At 41.1% G+C, this 16,125-nt stretch overlaps 3 protein-coding genes across 5 annotated transcripts; 2 read left to right on the forward strand and 1 right to left on the reverse strand.

Annotated features, from left to right (window-relative positions):
• Positions 1 to 333: 333 nt before the first annotated feature.
• On the reverse strand, positions 334 to 6,302 carry LOC5505158 (serine/threonine-protein kinase ULK4). Its single transcript, XM_032373559.2, has 5 exons — positions 4,397 to 6,302; positions 3,644 to 3,859; positions 3,396 to 3,538; positions 2,014 to 3,030; positions 334 to 1,530 (listed from the first exon to the last, which is right to left on the reverse strand). The coding sequence occupies exons 1-5, from the start codon at positions 6,162 to 6,164 to the stop codon at positions 652 to 654; spliced, it is 4,023 nt and encodes a 1,340-aa protein (XP_032229450.2). The 5' UTR covers positions 6,165 to 6,302; the 3' UTR covers positions 334 to 651.
• An 84-nt stretch (positions 6,303 to 6,386) lies between these two features.
• Positions 6,387 to 14,281, forward strand: LOC5505157 (unconventional prefoldin RPB5 interactor). Of its 3 annotated transcripts, none has more exons than XM_001625969.3 (9): positions 6,387 to 6,513; positions 6,587 to 6,621; positions 6,687 to 6,765; positions 7,413 to 7,640; positions 7,990 to 8,053; positions 11,906 to 12,324; positions 12,653 to 12,838; positions 13,371 to 13,421; positions 14,157 to 14,281. In XM_001625969.3, exons 1-9 carry the CDS (start codon positions 6,427 to 6,429, stop codon positions 14,235 to 14,237), a joined length of 1,230 nt encoding a protein of 409 aa, XP_001626019.3. In that variant the 5' UTR covers positions 6,387 to 6,426; the 3' UTR covers positions 14,238 to 14,281. The 3 variants fall into 3 exon arrangements, with proteins under 3 accessions (XP_001626019.3, XP_032229480.2, XP_032229481.2); XM_032373589.2 differs by having other exon boundaries at positions 11,906 to 12,321; XM_032373590.2 differs by lacking the exon at positions 6,687 to 6,765 and having other exon boundaries at positions 6,421 to 6,513.
• LOC5505166 (cell division cycle-associated 7-like protein) lies at positions 9,050 to 10,161 on the forward strand. Its single transcript, XM_001625968.3, has one exon. It carries the CDS (start codon positions 9,065 to 9,067, stop codon positions 10,004 to 10,006), a length of 942 nt encoding a protein of 313 aa, XP_001626018.2. The 5' UTR covers positions 9,050 to 9,064; the 3' UTR covers positions 10,007 to 10,161.
• Positions 14,282 to 16,125: the final 1,844 nt, after the last annotated feature.

A 16,125-nucleotide genomic window follows, 5' to 3' on the forward strand; every position in this document is an offset into this window, starting at 1 on the left:
TAGGCTGCATACTGTATTTACTTGAAAAAGCTCGTACATTTTAAACAAGGCAAATATTTAATGGCTGAAAGTTTATCGAAAAAAGCTACTCCAATCTGTACAAATTCAGAAACTGAAACTGTTGTGGTAGTAGGTAACTAATATTAAAAGAATAGAAAAAGGTCGGCCTTTTGTGCATAGTTTGTCCTTTTGAATAAGCGCCTCATGAATATGAGTCGAAAATTTGAAAAGCACTGGGGTGCTTATTCAATTAAATACTGTAATGGTACACCATCTACCAAGTTAACACACTTGTGTTAATGAAACATGAGAATCTAGCTGCACAATACAATATTGGTTAAATGCTTGTTTTATTACCAAGGTCTTGGGAAATTCAGGACTTGTGAACTAAAACAAGTGTTTTTTTCAAACACTTAAAGAGGGGAACCAATCTTTTCATTATGCAACACTATTAACTGTTCCATATGGTATGGACAAACAATAGCCTGCGTAGTGGCTCAGAGGGAGCAGGGTCCCACTCCCCTCTTTTGGAGCTGCCATGCAGGCTAGACAAAAAAAAACTCTTCAACAGGAGACCTTCTAGGGGTTTGCCCGAATCCCCTTTCCCCCATCTCCCTGGGTATGGGTGCGGCATGTAGAGAAATGTTAAAATTATGCAGAGTTGACTCCAATCTTTCCTAACACGTCCTGCGCTAACACTCTTATTGTTTCCACATCATTGGTCGACAAGCGAGACAGAGTATCAATCAGAACCCTTCCATTAGTCACAACAGATTCTACATGGTTTAGGTTTGAAGATACCATGCGCTTGATAATCCTTAATAATTGCTTGCAGCGCTTGTCGTCAGAGCATTCTAGGGCCTCTGCCAGACAGGAAATGTTGGCTGTACTCATAGCATCCTCACATGCACCACCAAATAATTCCGCAACGAGGTACAAGCTCTTGCAAGACCATTCCTGCACATCAGGATCAGTAAAGCACAGCAGATTAATCAGAAGTCCTGTTAAATCGGATATTGGCTTGGTATCCAATAACAATACTTCGGCTTCACATGTCATCTCTGCACTGTTGGCATCCGCTTCTGCCTTAGCTTGCAAGGCCAGTCGGACCTCTTTTGACACAAACTTTAAGATGTTATTGACAGTGTCGATCAATGGCAGCAGGATGGCAGAGAGCTCTTCACTTGAACACTCGGTATTGCCATTCACAATTGCAACAACATCTACAAACAGTGATGTGACACTGTCGATCAAACCTTGCTGGTAGAGAGCTCTCATGTCCAGGTTCTTGCTACATAGGATGCAATCTAACAGTCCTATGATTCCTTGTAGCAAAACAAGGTTTCCTTCACCAGCATGCGAGGTTATAATCTGAGAGAGGTTCTGCAGCAGGCCTTGTTCAATGAAGGTGCTGATAATGTCAGGACTTCTCTCAATGAAAGGAGTCAGGAGCTTGATGGCGTATGATGGCAGAGGATCCTGGTCTTGCAGGATAAGATGGTATTGAGGCAACAAGTGCTGGCGGATTACCTGAAAGATAAAAACAAAACACTTCAAATTTGACCATTTAGATACACTATGGTGGAAAGTGCCCAAAAAGCATTTATTTTTAACTGCCATCATTCTCAGTCCCATTATTCACAGAATTTTGATCACCTTATACAATACACACATACATTTCTATCTTGATCCCGTCATATCTATAACCAAGTACTCCCGCCTGTGAATAAAAGTCAACACTGACCCTTGTCTCCCCCTGTCATATCTATAACCAAGTCCCCCCTGTGAATAAAAGTCAACATTGACCATCCCCTCCCCCTGTTATACATATAACCAAGTACTCCCCCTGTGAATAAAAGTCAACACTGACCCTCCCCCCTACAGTACCAATAGCCAAATATTCACCCTCTGTGAATAGAAGTCATCGCTGACCCTCCCAGCCCCCCTGTCATATCTATAGCCAAGTACTTTCCCCCTGTGAATAAAAGTAATCACTAGATATTTATCACTTACCTCATTCAGCTTGTGTGTGCTGGTAAGAACACTACCATTGTCACTTGATGAACTGCACACATTAGAGTTGTCCAGATATATAGATGACACATCAGAGAACATGCGCAAGCACAACATACGGGTGTTACCATTAGTACTGCTAACCAGGGAAGCTAACGGCGGGAGGATGTCATCTACTATGACCACATGGTGCTCCAGGAGCAGGGGTGGGTGCTGTGTTATTGACTCCATAATAGAGAGGACCACATATGCTAGATCTTCAGCAGCATTAGGTCCAGCCGCAGACCCTATACTGGTCCCACCAGCATCAATGGACTGAACGTGATTCAAAAGACGTCCTACAAGGTTTAGGAAGTCCTTGTTGATGACTTGCGCTCTAAACAAGTGGGTGGTAACCAAGTGAAGAATGATTGACAAGAGTGGCAAATGCGTGCGTAGGTCCTTGGCTTGATTAGCAGAAGGGTGTTTCCGCCCCCTCACTTCATCCAGGATGCCGACAACATTTGTGAGCACTTCTGGGGCAGCTTTTGTAATTGCTGTTATGCAATACTGCAAACACTCCCGCAGATAGCCGAGGTTTTCAGCGGACTCCCCTTTGATTGGCATGGCCCGTCTCTGGTCCTTCTCTATGTGGGTGATCAGTTTTGATTGACAGCAGCCAAGGAGTGCTTCTTTACTCAACTGAACCATTCCAAGAACAACAAGGAAAGTTTTCCCGCGGATCACATTTGAAGGACTGTCCAGAAGGTGGATGACCTTGTTGATGAAGTCTTTCTCCTTGATCAATCTCTTGGCCAGGGTTTGACGTGATGCCAGTAGAGCTGCAAACATGGAGGCTAAAGCCTGCTGAACACCAGGAATTGTTGTGGTGAGAGCACCTATAACAGCCTTGAATCCTGCCTTCTCCACAACATGCTGGAAGACCATGGTTGAGTGACAGGTAAGACGGCACAGAGCTGAGAGGGCTGTCACCTTCTGGACGTCAACAGTGCAATGGGTGAACAGTTTCCATAGCAACTAGAAAACAAACAAAAGAAGGTCACTTTGTTGTGGATTTTTTTTATAAAACTTATATATCTATGTATATCTATAAACTTATATATCTATATATATCTATATATCTATATAATGCGTGAGTGCAGGCGTTCATAAAACAGTGCTCAATACATAGGTGTAGAGCCGGATATATCTTGGTTTGTAGGAAAAAAACACACGTTTTGAAACTACCGTTTCATCTCTGCAAGCCTGTTTTGTGGTTGCCCTCCTGATGAGTGGGCATTAGGCTTGAAACGGCTCATTAATAAAGCACACCAGATTACAGCACACCTAAATAATGTAACTCCTTCACGCTTACTGCCCTAACAAGGCCAGATCAGACCTACCTGTGCAATGTCATTAGTGACAAGTTTAGATGCATGCCGGCCATGGGTTGTAGAAACAAGCTCAATTGTTTTAGCCGCGAAATGCTGCACATCAATATCTTCTCCATCGTTCAGACAGCGGGTGATGATGGTGAATGTCAAACCTAGCAAGGAAGGACAAGTTAAAGTGGCAATCTTGCCAATTTACTCAACTACGTCCCATGACTTCAACTAGCCCATGTCTGAATCTGTGCTCTCGTAATTCTCACCTGGGGCGTCCCACTTAGCGATCTGCCTGTTCTCAATCTCTTCCTGGGTTGCTGCGTAGAACAGGAACTCCCCAAGAGCAGGCAGGAGGTGCTGTTTAAGGCGTGTGTTGCGGAAATTGTCTCTGATTACCTCAGTTAGGGTGGTGAAGACTTCAGTCATGTAGAAGTCTTCAGAGATGAGGGTAGCATTGCCGGCAAGGATGCCAAGAAGATAGCCTACACCAAACAAGTTGGTTATGGGGGATATGTTTAATCTAGAGTTAAGCACTTGTTAATGCAATTTATATAAAAATATATTTCTTGCCTTTTTATGTGTACTATAATTACTCCTCTAGGCCAAAGATAAATACACAGGGTTTAAAATAGCGGCAGGCTACCGGCGATAGCCGGCTGTTTTCTGGTCTTTGCTGGCTCTTTTTTCTGTATTTACTTCTCATATTTTTAGTAAGCAGGCTTTTTTCCCCACCAAAATCCACAAGGCTAGCAAAATCTAGCAGATTTAAAAAAATATATTCTTAACTCTGATACATATTCCAAATTTTATTGTCAAAGACAAGCTGCTAATAGAAAAAACACTATCAACTGTCATGCGCTTGCTCAAATGATAAAAAAATAAAATTAACTATAATGCTGAATAAGAATGCCCTTGTGGTATGATAGCTTGATGAAAATCAAATGAATATTAAATATCAACATCATGATGATCACAGTACATTTAGCAAACTTAGGCATCAAAAGAAATACTTAGCACACCTATTTTTGCCTTGAAGTCTGCAGAAAAGCCAGTCTTGACCAATCCAACCAAGTGAGGAATCATTTCTGACTCAAACAGCATGTTAGCAAGCTCAGCAGACCGACACAAGGAAGCCAAGTACCCAACAGTGTGCAGTTTACTCCTCTGTAGGGCGGCGACATGACCCCCACTTCTCTCACTCTGAAGAAGCAATGTCTCAATAGAGCTCAAATGCTCCAAGATCTTCTCCTCTGGTAACTCCATTATTTCGGCTGGTTTAAGTGGGGGACAAGGCAAAGCTTTGGGGTCATACTTTGGTAATGGGATCTTCTTGATTTTAGGATTATCAATAATTGGGGAAACGATAAAATCTGAAGGATGGAAGATTAATTCAGATACTTCTTGTCTTGCTTGTTCACCAGCGGTTGATGGTAAACTTGCATGTGAATCTGAAATACTCTGACTATTTGCTGTTTTTATGCTGCGTTGATAGGATCCTTTGCTGGAATAATTTGATACCTGGGTTGTTTTCTTTGTTATATTTGCCTGACTCTTTTCTGCAAGTTCCTTTGATTTGGTTCTTTTAACAGGTGCATGACTAGGTATTTTATCCTCAACTTGTTTCTCAATTCCCTCGCTTTTTGCAGCAAGCTCCTTCGACTTAGTTCTTTTAACAGGTGCATGACCAACTCTTTTGCTTTCTACTTTTTCCTCTTTTTTACAAGACACCTGATTTATACTGTGGGGCTTGCTACTAAAGGTATAAGTTCCCTGTTTGATCTCCTTTTCTTCTGGAACTTTTCCCTGTGTGTTCTCCTGACTCTCTGACATGTCCAGACTTTTACTTGTGACTTCCTTGTCTTCGCTAAGAACCAGTACATCAGGTTCGTGCTCAGATAAATCTGCTTCCTCACCAGTAGTACCGTCAAATAAATCACTCAACATACCATCCCAAAATGGGTGTTTAGCGACGACACCCCAACTAATTCTTTTGGGAGGGTCCTTCTCTAACAGCCCTTGAATGAGGTTACTAAATTCAGGAGTCGCACCAACCAAAACAGTTTCATTACTCTGTTTCATCTCAGGAAAATCGTGACCAAGAATTTTTTCTGCAAGCTCTTCAAAGGTTTCTGCAACAAAAGGGAGGTCCCCTGTAAAGAGCTCAAATAGAAGGCACCCAAAGGCCCATAGGTCACTCTGCATACTGTGGGGTGACCCCATTAGGACCTCAGGGGCCATATAGTAAGGTGACGTCTTGGGCCTTTTTACCTTCTCATGGTTCATTCCCTCACCATTCCCGTCAGGGTCAATATCATTTGCATCCCCATACTCCAAGAAGTCCTCTTCTCCTTCAACCCTTGCAAGAGCAAAATCACTGAGTTTAACATTCCCAGGTCCATCCAAGAGAACCTTTGATGGCTTTAAATCACAATAAACAATCCCAAGAGTGTGAATATAAAACAACGCCTTTGCAATTTCCGCGCCAAAGTGTTTTACCGTTGCCTCTGGTAGCCCAGTGTCTTGTGATAGGATATCTGCAAGGGTACTTCCAGTACATAACTCTACCACCATCCAGATGTGATTGGTTGTCTCATACCACTCATGGAAGAGAACGATGTTCTCGTGTTGGAGCTCGTGTGTTAACCGGACAATATTTTGAAGTTCCAGTCGTTTACATTTATCCACGCAATGGATAGCAAGAAACTCGACGCTACCTTTTTTACGACCCTTGTAAACAATCGAGTGCTCTCCTCGTCCTACCTCGTCATAGAGAACATAATTTTCCATCAAGGCTCGGATTAAAAAAACTAGCACTGACTAACTGCACTTGTAATAATTAAGATACATCTCTAAAATATGTCGAAATTTCAGTCTATTTGCAAAAGTCGTTGACAAATTTGACTTCACCGCCATCTTGTTAAGTAATGCGCGCTAGGGATCATGGGGGATTTTTAGTCCTACTCCCGCCTCTACCGCCACAGTAAGTTTTATCCCCACCCCGACAAGTAGAGTATTTTGCCAACCAAAACGAGGCAATAAATAATCCAAAATGGCGGGTGATGTGTATGATTCGAAGTCACGGCAAAGAATCAATGATCTGGCAGAAATAACAAGACTACAGGAGCATCAAAGAACGGTAAATAGTAAAAAAAAAGATAAGTTAATTTTTTTCTATGTTATTCTTAGATTTATGTTTTTTTGTGTTGCAGGCGATTATAGATTGTCAAACTCGACTCCGCACATGGTAAAGAATTGTCATTTATTTCACTTATTATTATTCATTACTGCTACTATCATCGTCTTTTTTAGGGAAAAGTTTAAGAGTGATTATGAGACCCTGGATAATACTTTGAAAACACTTCCAGAGAAACTTAACCATGATATCATGGTAAGATTTATCAATCAATGCATCATTCAATGCACCCCCCCTCCCCTCCTGCTCACCCCAGCTAAAGCAATCAACTATTGAGGTAGATGGCAATTTCATATATCCTTTGTGAATCTCAACTATAGTAGTAGCAGATGCAGGGGGAGGGTTTAAGGGGGTTAAAACCCCTCTCCTTGGGCTGGCTGTGTCGACTTTCTTCTTCGAGGCATGCCGCCACCCACCCCTTATGACTCTGATTGCTGCTCTGAATATGAGAGAGTTGGAGGTCCTTGGAGTGCATAGGAAAACACAGTATTTCCTTGGGATGCATACCCACAAACCTCAAGCTGGTGTCCATTTTATCAATATTTCTGGTCAACCCCCCCCTCCCCCCCAAAAAAAAAGCTTGATCTACCCTTGCTACTAGGTTGGTAGCTGCCCTCCCCCACCCCCTGATCCCTGGTAGCTTTGGCCATGCAGCATGCACAAGGTTACAGAGCTTTCTTGGGCTACGAAATTCACACCAGAATGAACTGCTGGAGAACCGCACTGTGCAGCCCAGTCCTCTCTGATCTAGCCTGTTAAGCTGTCATAGCTACTTTTTTTCTGCCGTGCATTCAAGACCTGGTTAAATGACGCTCTCCATGTCCCATCATTCTTTTTCCCAGGTACCATTTGGCTCCCTGGCCTTCATGCCTGGTAAACTGATCCACACTAATGAGATTCTGGTTCTTCTGGGAGATAACTGGTTTGCTGAGCGCTCAGCCACCCAAGCCAGGGAGATTGTGCAAAGAAGGCAGAATGATATAGAAACTAACATCAAAGGAATTAAAGCTGATATAGAGAGTTTCACGTCACAGCTGCAGCTATCTCAAGAGTTTGGGAAAATCACTGAGGTTTGCATCTCTTACTGAATTCAAAATTTATAACCCTTTATAACCCTTAGAACGCATCTCTTAATTAGTTCCACATTTATAGCCCTTTAAACCTTAGAATGTGAAATTTGCAGCCATTATGTGGTCCCAAATATTAAGGATCCAATTATTACTGTTGCCAGTTATTTAGTTAGGGATATTCCCATTTCCCATGATTTTTTTTGTTCCAATTCGGGTGCATATTATTGCAGCACTTGAAACCTAGGCTTTTTGATGATTCACCAAGATCCCTGCATAAAAGACTAGATCCTTAGAACTCATGTTTTTCTTGCAAAACTTGAAATATTGCTCAAATTCTTCTCCATTACAGGACAAAAGTGATTTTATCGAAATTAAAGAAGAAATAAAATCTGATTCTGAAAAACAAGTGTCTGGTAAGCTTGGGTTAATAGTTGTTGTGGTATGGTGTAACACCTATACCATATATGTTGCACTCTGAGAATACAGGTTTAAGGCTTGTGTTTTCACAATCATAGAGTACATTTCGGATGCAAAACATTTTTACTTATCCTTGGGTTAACTTTAGTCTGAAAGTGTAACTTAAATAACATATCGTTCCAGTACCAGGGCATGGCCAGGCATGCGTTGGTGGTAAGGTAAGTTGAAAGATGAGATGAGCCTTCCCCTTATCAATCATGTCTCATACCAACATCACAACGTTGACTGTAACTTAACAATAGAATCATTCCATCCCTATTTTATAAAGAATCTAAATAAGTAAGGTTTGGAGAGGGCTAACGCTTGCCACAGACACTCAAAAGTCTATGGTTACACAGCACACTTCAAATGTTTTGAGCTTTTGAGAGATATCAAAATATAACAAGAGGCAACTACAAAATCGTGAGGCAAGAGGCATTTTGCAATAAGGTTAAATGAGGAATATTTTATTCGCAGAATGCAATATTGAACACAAGTTGGGGATGAACTTTTGCTTTTTTATTCATCACTCACTGACAAAGTACCCTAGTTCCTGTGCATAAAATGATAATAATAGTAATTGTTATTATTACCTTTTTATGGCAAACATTTGTACACACAGACTTTGCAATGTGAGCAGGGTTCAAAAGTGTGCAAGATTTAGAGCATTGCTCTAATCCTTTTGATTTTGTAGTGTAGATTAGAGATTAACATCATCAAGGGGAAATAGAAAGAGCTAGAACATGTTTTATTTCTGATAAGAAGTCAACAGGCTATTTAACTATATGAAAACATGAAACCACACATCATGTGGCTCACCTAAAAAAATGGCAGCCAAATTGTTTGTTTGTGTGCGAGCGTCCAAGCATAGATAATCTATTTGACATACTACAAATGTTAAGCTATTCCTTTATTTTTTTTTTATTTTTTTTTTATTTGCATTTCCCCAACCTCTTTCCCAAATAAACATGTTCCGTCTGCGTGGGTTTCCTGTGGTAACCTACACGTCACATGACGAGTTTCCCGCCACATCTGATCTTGCCGGGGTTCTTCGATCAGTAGTTCTTTCACGTTGGTTCCTGTCTAGAAGATTTACAATCCCGAAATTTACTACAAAAATGCAGGCATTTGAGCAGGAAAGTGAATACGAAAAGCAAAGAAGACTTCGAATCGAGGAGAATCAGGCGTTGCTAAAGCAATTATTCCCACAAGGAGCTAAACATTTTCTCGGTGCGACGAGCACCCCGCCAGCGAAGAGAAACCCCTCGCCGAAATCAAAGCGAGCCTCCCGTCGCTTCTCGCTAGGAGTCCCGACAAGAAGAAACCCCAGCCGTAGATGCAGGCCAGAGGAATGTTTCTACAATGAATTAGAAGACGCTGAGCCGGTTGTTTATACGGAGAGTACTTTAATTGTGAAGATCAGAGGCCCATTAACCATGAATCGATTCAAGCGGCGACGGTCCACCGATTCTTTCTCAAACTCCTCCGAGCCAGACAGCCCTCGAAAAACCAAACAACGAAGAAGAGCCCCGGTTCCTAGACCGCTTGTTGAAGTAACAGAAGCGGACTTAGTCCTCGTTGCCGAGAGATTTGCAGATAAGCGATACGATTCGATCAATGGAACAAGTTGTCACCAATGCAGGCAGAAGACGGACGACCTCAAAACCACGTGCAAAAGTGAGAACTGTGTTGGAATCCGAGGGCAGTTTTGCGGACCATGTTTGAGAAATCGCTACGGAGAGGACGCGAAAGAGGCCATTATGAATCCGCAGTGGGTTTGTCCACCCTGTAGGGGTATTTGCAACTGTAGTTTTTGCATGAAGAAGCGGGGAAGACGCTGTACTGGGATTCTGATTCACCTCGCCAGGGAGAAAGGCTTTGAAGACGTGAAAGCCTTCCTTGGAGATTAGGCTTACATATGAACGATTTCGCACTTTAATACGATTTGATATATCTATTTTAACCATAACTCTTTGCTTAGTTAATATGTATTTTAAACTTACTGCATACTAAATTATAGTTTTATTAAAGTTTTATAAAATAATAAATTACCGTTTTAAACACACAAGAGTAATTCTGTTCTTTTTGGGCAATAATTCAAACTCCCTGCTAACTCCATCCTCGGGGACCCAGATTTTCTTGGTCAGTTCTGCCTGTCGAGGTAAGACAATATTTAAAAAAGTTAGCAAATAATAGGAGAATTATAGTTTTTTTTAGTATAACCGTGGATATAACAGGGGTTGCTATCATGAATTATCATGATAGTATAATTATCATGAGTCGGACTGTTTCCTGCATTCTCTTTTGTTTACTTCTCAAAATAATAAGGTGGTCATGGCTGCACTATATATTTTAGTGTAAGTTAAGTGTTGAAAGGCAAAGGCAGGGCAACTGTTCTTTCTATAATATTGAGACTTTATGTTGCTATAATATGCAATCACAAAAACAAAGAGTAGTAACTTTATACCTGACTTGTTTTTGGTGGTTGTCAATCATGAGTGTTGAATTGTTCCGATCACAAAGCGAAACAACCTCATAGCAAATTGCCTTCCTAGCCAATGTCACCAGAATATACCAAAAAAACAGCCAGTAACTGAATAAAGTTCTAAGGGGAAGGTCATTATTTATCCTGGGGGGGGGGGGGGGGGGGGGTACTAAGATGATCTTTTTTTCTGGTTAAAAAGTTGCGATGTTGAAGCTGGCCTTAAACACCACCAAAAAACGGAATTCGGAATTTCATTGATGGAAGTTAATAAAACCAAATAAAACCGCAAAAGATGAAAAAAGTGGAGGCCACACTTTATGGGATAATGATTTTCGACGCAGCCAAACGAAAGTCATGAAAGTAGAATCTAAAGGCCCATCACATCAATTTATTTTATATTTAATTTTTTTATAGATCAGAATACCTGATTAAAAAATTAACGCCTCCTCTAAACCATGTATCAAAAATTTAGGCCCTTCCTCCAAATCATTGCTCAAAAAAATAGCAGCCCTTCCCCCTGTTAAATAATGACCCTTACCTAATTGTTTTGGAGTTATTGCATTTGCAGAAAAATATACCATGAAATGACACATGGATCCCAAAAATATTTGATCCACATTAAAAAATAAAAACAAAATGTATGACTATCCATTAAATGTAATTAAATATATGTATATTGAGTAATTAAAAATATATGTAAATTGAGTTTATTATCCTCTTTTCTTTTTGTAAATATTTACTACCCATAAGCACCTTTCGGTAAAGAAGTGCCATATGGCAATTGAAATTTACCTTCAGGCCCGTACCCAGGGGGGGTTGCAGGTGGTGTGAAGGCACCCTCCACAATGGCCGAAGGTCCACTTTTGGTTCTCAATAGACGTGCTCAAGAGACCATGATATAAGAGAACAAATCCCTTATTCTCTTTCATCATAGTCTCGTGACGTGCTATTTGTAGACAAAACTATAAAGCATAAGCTAGATCACTCTGGTATGTAGCCAAATCCGACAATAAATGTCCCGTGGAGATAATGCGAAGGCGTAAAAAAATCCCTTTTTGCTTTTTTGTGTGTGGTCGGATTTTTATCAGAGAACCCCCCACATCACCCCCACCCCAGGAAAATAAGGTTGACTTTTTTCAGATTTCGCACCCCCTCAAGAAAAAACCTGGGTATGGGCCTGACCATTTGTGCTGACCTTTATTGAAATAGGTGTATCTCTTTTCTGCATTTTTTATGCCTTGGCGCTTTCTCAGAAATGAAAAGCACAAAGTGCAGGTGTGACTACAAACAAGTATAGCTTATTATATATTTTTACTGTTTTTAGGTAAAGGAGTGAGGAAGGCGCATGCAAAAGCAAAGGACTTCTTTCCAAAGCGTGTGGAGGGTTTAAAGGGGCATAAAACAAGCTCAATAAACACAAAAGTTTTATCAACTGAGGAAATGGAATTATTTGCAAAGCTTGACCAGCTTGAGATTGAAGAGACTTGTAGAAATGAACTATCACCTCATTTTGAGGAAACACCAGTAAATATCTCAAGCAAATCCCAAAACATCTTCAGCATATCAGGAGAAGAGTCTAAACTTCAAGGAGAAGAGACGAAACAAGAGTTTCAGGTGCCAGAGAGAGGATGCATTCAGTTCAAGGATGATCTTGATAGTGATGATGAAGAATCAGAGGTTGATGATGATGCAAGATCAATTCCAGTGCGCTTCAGCCCTAGAGAAAATAAGGAATCACAGGTAGTGGTAATAATTCTTGCAGTCACCACTCTCATCAGCACTTCCTTAGATCTTTTCTTACCAATATCATACCAATACCATACCAACTAGGAAGATAATATTAATTTACCTATTTGATGCCCCATATTGCATTAGTTAATCTTGTCAAGTTAACAAAATAAAATCATTCAAGATAAAACTGGATAGAGGTGATCCCACCCACCCATCTCCTTATCCATTTTTTTCCCGAGACATTCTGTGAAATACTCAGATCTTTTTACATGTTTTTGGAAACCAGTGTCAGTCTGTAAAGCATTCTGATTCTTACAAGACATGGTATCTGTTCTTATAGGTCCAAGAGGAGAGCAGCAAATTTGAAAGTCCAGCTGATATTTACAAGCTGATTGATAGCAAACCACGGGGAATACTGAAGAGCCCATCATTTGAGCTTCATGATGATGTACCACAGGCACCCTCTGATGAAAAAATACCAGAGGCACCTCGCCCTGTGAAGGATCCTGATTTCCAGCCGCTCAAGGTGGGTATGCCTTGATTGTATGGCCCTGTGCTTGCTAAAACAGCCACGATTACTGGCACAGAGATGCTGTTTGTGTCCAGAGGGGGGGGGGGGGGGGGGGGGGGGGGGGTGGGGGCAAAGGTGTGTGGACCCCACCCTGCTCATGTGATCTCTTAAAATTGATCCCTTCACTAGTAGTAAGGAGACTGTTAATTTTATGTGTGTATTTGGATAGAAAATGTTTCTAGAGGGATCTAGTGAAGTATTACCAGAGCCATGGATTTGAACCTAATCGATCCATGGTCAGTGAAGCACTACTGAGGACCCCACCCTGCGTTTTTCTCTAGACACGCCCCTGCTCTATTTGCATCCCTTGTAAGGAAGGGTTGTGTGATGTAGTTTACCATTATTTCCTTTGTCTTATTATCAACTGAGCATGGCAGTGCATGGGTCTTAAGATTTTAACAAACTTAAAAATCCTCAATCTTTCACAATAGTCATGTAACGTAATAATGGCTTTCATGTATCATAAAATATGATCATTTTTATTCAGGCATTTTCAGGACATGTAGTGGAAAAGAAAGCAACAGTCCCATCTGTTAAGGTGAAATAAACATTCATATTCTCTTATCTTGCATCAAACTATCAAGGAAGTAAACAATTGCTGCAAAAGGTCAAATGCACCCCAATGCCTCCCCTAAAGAGCAAAAAATTTCAACTCGTCCCCTCACTGGACAGCCCCCTTCCCTCCCTGCCCGAGCAAGGCCTGGGTAGGTGTGTTAATGTTATTGTTGCTCATTTACACCAGTTAATTGCGTTTTTATACTTTTGTATGGGCCAAACATATACCAAGTGTTAGAAAGGGACATCGGCTTTTGAAATCAAGGCCCCATTCTATATCAAGCCCCCCTCTCTAATTAGCTTCCTTTCTATATCAACCCCCCCCCCCCTCTCTAATTAGCTTCCTTTCTATATCTAACCCCCTATCTTATTAGCTTCCTTTCTAAATCAAGCCCCCCTCTCTTATTAGCTTCCTTTCTATATCTAACCCCCTATCTTATTAGCTTCCTTTCTATATCAATCCCCCCTCTCTAATTAGCTTCCTTTCTATATCTAACCCCCTATCTTATTAGCTTCCTTTCTATATCAAGCCCCCCCTCTCTAATTAGCTTCCTTTCTATATCAACCCCCCCCTCTCTAATTAGCTTCCTTTCTATATCAAGCCCCCTCTCTAATTAGCTTCCTTTCTATATCAAGCCCCCCTCTAATTAGCAGTTGCCACTCTTTCTTACAGTATGTTTACTAAATATTTCTTAACGCATACTACTTTCTTTTCTAGGAAATGAACTCTCCTTTAGAATGTTCCAAACCATCTAAAAAGATGTCAAAATTCAAAGCAGGGAGGAAAGCAAGAAATTGATTTGACCTCATATAAACATCTAATAAAATCCAAGTTATATAAAATAGTTATGTGATACATTGTGTGATTAAAGAAAAGGTCCATTACCCCCCTTCCAGACAAAAGGAGAGAAAGAGGGTGGGTTCTCTATGGGGAGGTGTGTGTGGTGGTGGTAGGGTCGATGGGATCTGCGCGTGATTCGTGAGTGTGATTCGTGAGTGATATGTTTTGAAATCAAACATGTATCCGAGGCGCGCACGAATACCAATCAGAAAGCAGCAAATAGAAGCCAGCGAAGTGCAACACCCAAATGTCCCACAAAAGTCCCACAAATTGTACTTCATGTCGGATGAGGTCTGTGAATCCTGCTCGGTTTTATCTAAAATAAAGACGTTTATAGGGGTTTTCCTGCGACTTGGCAAATAAAACACGGTCACCTAACATGATGGATACGTAATTTGTTGTCCAAGCTTGGTGAAAATCTTGTAGAGAAGCATAAAAATAGATAACTACAAGTTTGGTTGATGAATGGAGTCGGCACGGATCCATCTCGAAATACAAAAACTTGGAAATGATAAGATAAAGCGGTGCTCTCTTCGGTAGGTAGTATGTGTTGTCGGTCAAAGAAAACAGGACTAGCACTTTCTCCGCTGACCGAAAAATGCTTATTTGCTTGTCCAGATTCGCAAAAATATCTCAAACCAATCTTTTTTTGCCGTCGATTGTCGACTTTTTGTTGGACCACATGGCTGTTATTGCATCATGTCGGATCTATGAATTGGGAAATAGGGACGAGGCGCGCGCTAGGGAAGGAAAAGCATGAGGAAGGGCTCCCTCTCTCTACATTCGCTCCATCGTTCTCTACAGGCGCGCGCGGGATCTATCCCTCATGTTGTCCAGCCTTTTATGCGCTTGCTACGCAGGCTATATACAGCCTAGGGACTCCATAAAATGTCTTGTTACCAGCTCCCAAACCGCTCAGGACGTGCTTACAAACTTAAAATCAAACTCACAAAAATACGAAAAGGAAATCAAATGAGATAAAAATTTCTCAGTGTGAAGAATGTTTGAGTAAACGGTCCACGAAAAGAACAATGCTTCAAAATAACTGGGAATTCAAGTAAGTGGTAAGTTCGAGTTAGTGGGGTGAAAGAGTTAGCGAGGGGTGTGAGTTCCCTTAAGTTCCAGTTACTGTCGGGAGTTAGCGTTAGGGACTGTGCAATAATTATCAGGAGGGGGGCCTTAAAACGAGAGGGGGGCACCAAGTTCAGATGTTGCCAGGATAGGGGGGGGTCAGTTAACTTTTTCGCATAAAGGGGGGGGGACTTACTTTAAATGACATCAAATTGTTTGTTTTGTATCCAGATTTATCAAAATTTTGGCGCGGTTCGCCCGCAAATGTCTTAAAATGTCATCTTTACCTTTAAACACAAAATCGATGCAAACTTTAAAAACCTGTTCTATAAATCTCTATATATCTCTCAACACTTAGCAAAAAAATGAGCTCGTTGTTTGTCTTGATGTCGCCTGAGCTCAAACTCAGAAAGCGGACGGAGCGGACTCAGAAAGACGACAAAGGGAAGCAGGAGGTATCTAGTCTTAGATTAAAAAAAAAATAAAAATTAAAAAACGCCGCGTTCAACAATCTCAGGTCTCAGGTCAGTTAACTTTTCGCATAAAGGGGGGGGGGGGGGGGCTTACTTTAAATGACATCAAATTGTTCGTTTTGTATCCAGATTTATCAAAATTTTGGCGCGGTTCGCCCGCAAATGGCTTAAAATGTCATCTTTACCTTTAAACACAAAATCGATGCAAACTTTAAAAACCTCTTTGTTTAGTAGTCTCACTAAGGAAAGCTCTGTTCTATAAATCTCTATATATCTCTCAACACTTAGCGACAAACTGAGCT

This window comes from Nematostella vectensis, chromosome 13, assembly GCF_932526225.1.
Source record: "Nematostella vectensis chromosome 13, jaNemVect1.1, whole genome shotgun sequence".
Classification (NCBI taxonomy): domain Eukaryota; kingdom Metazoa; phylum Cnidaria; class Anthozoa; order Actiniaria; family Edwardsiidae; genus Nematostella; species Nematostella vectensis.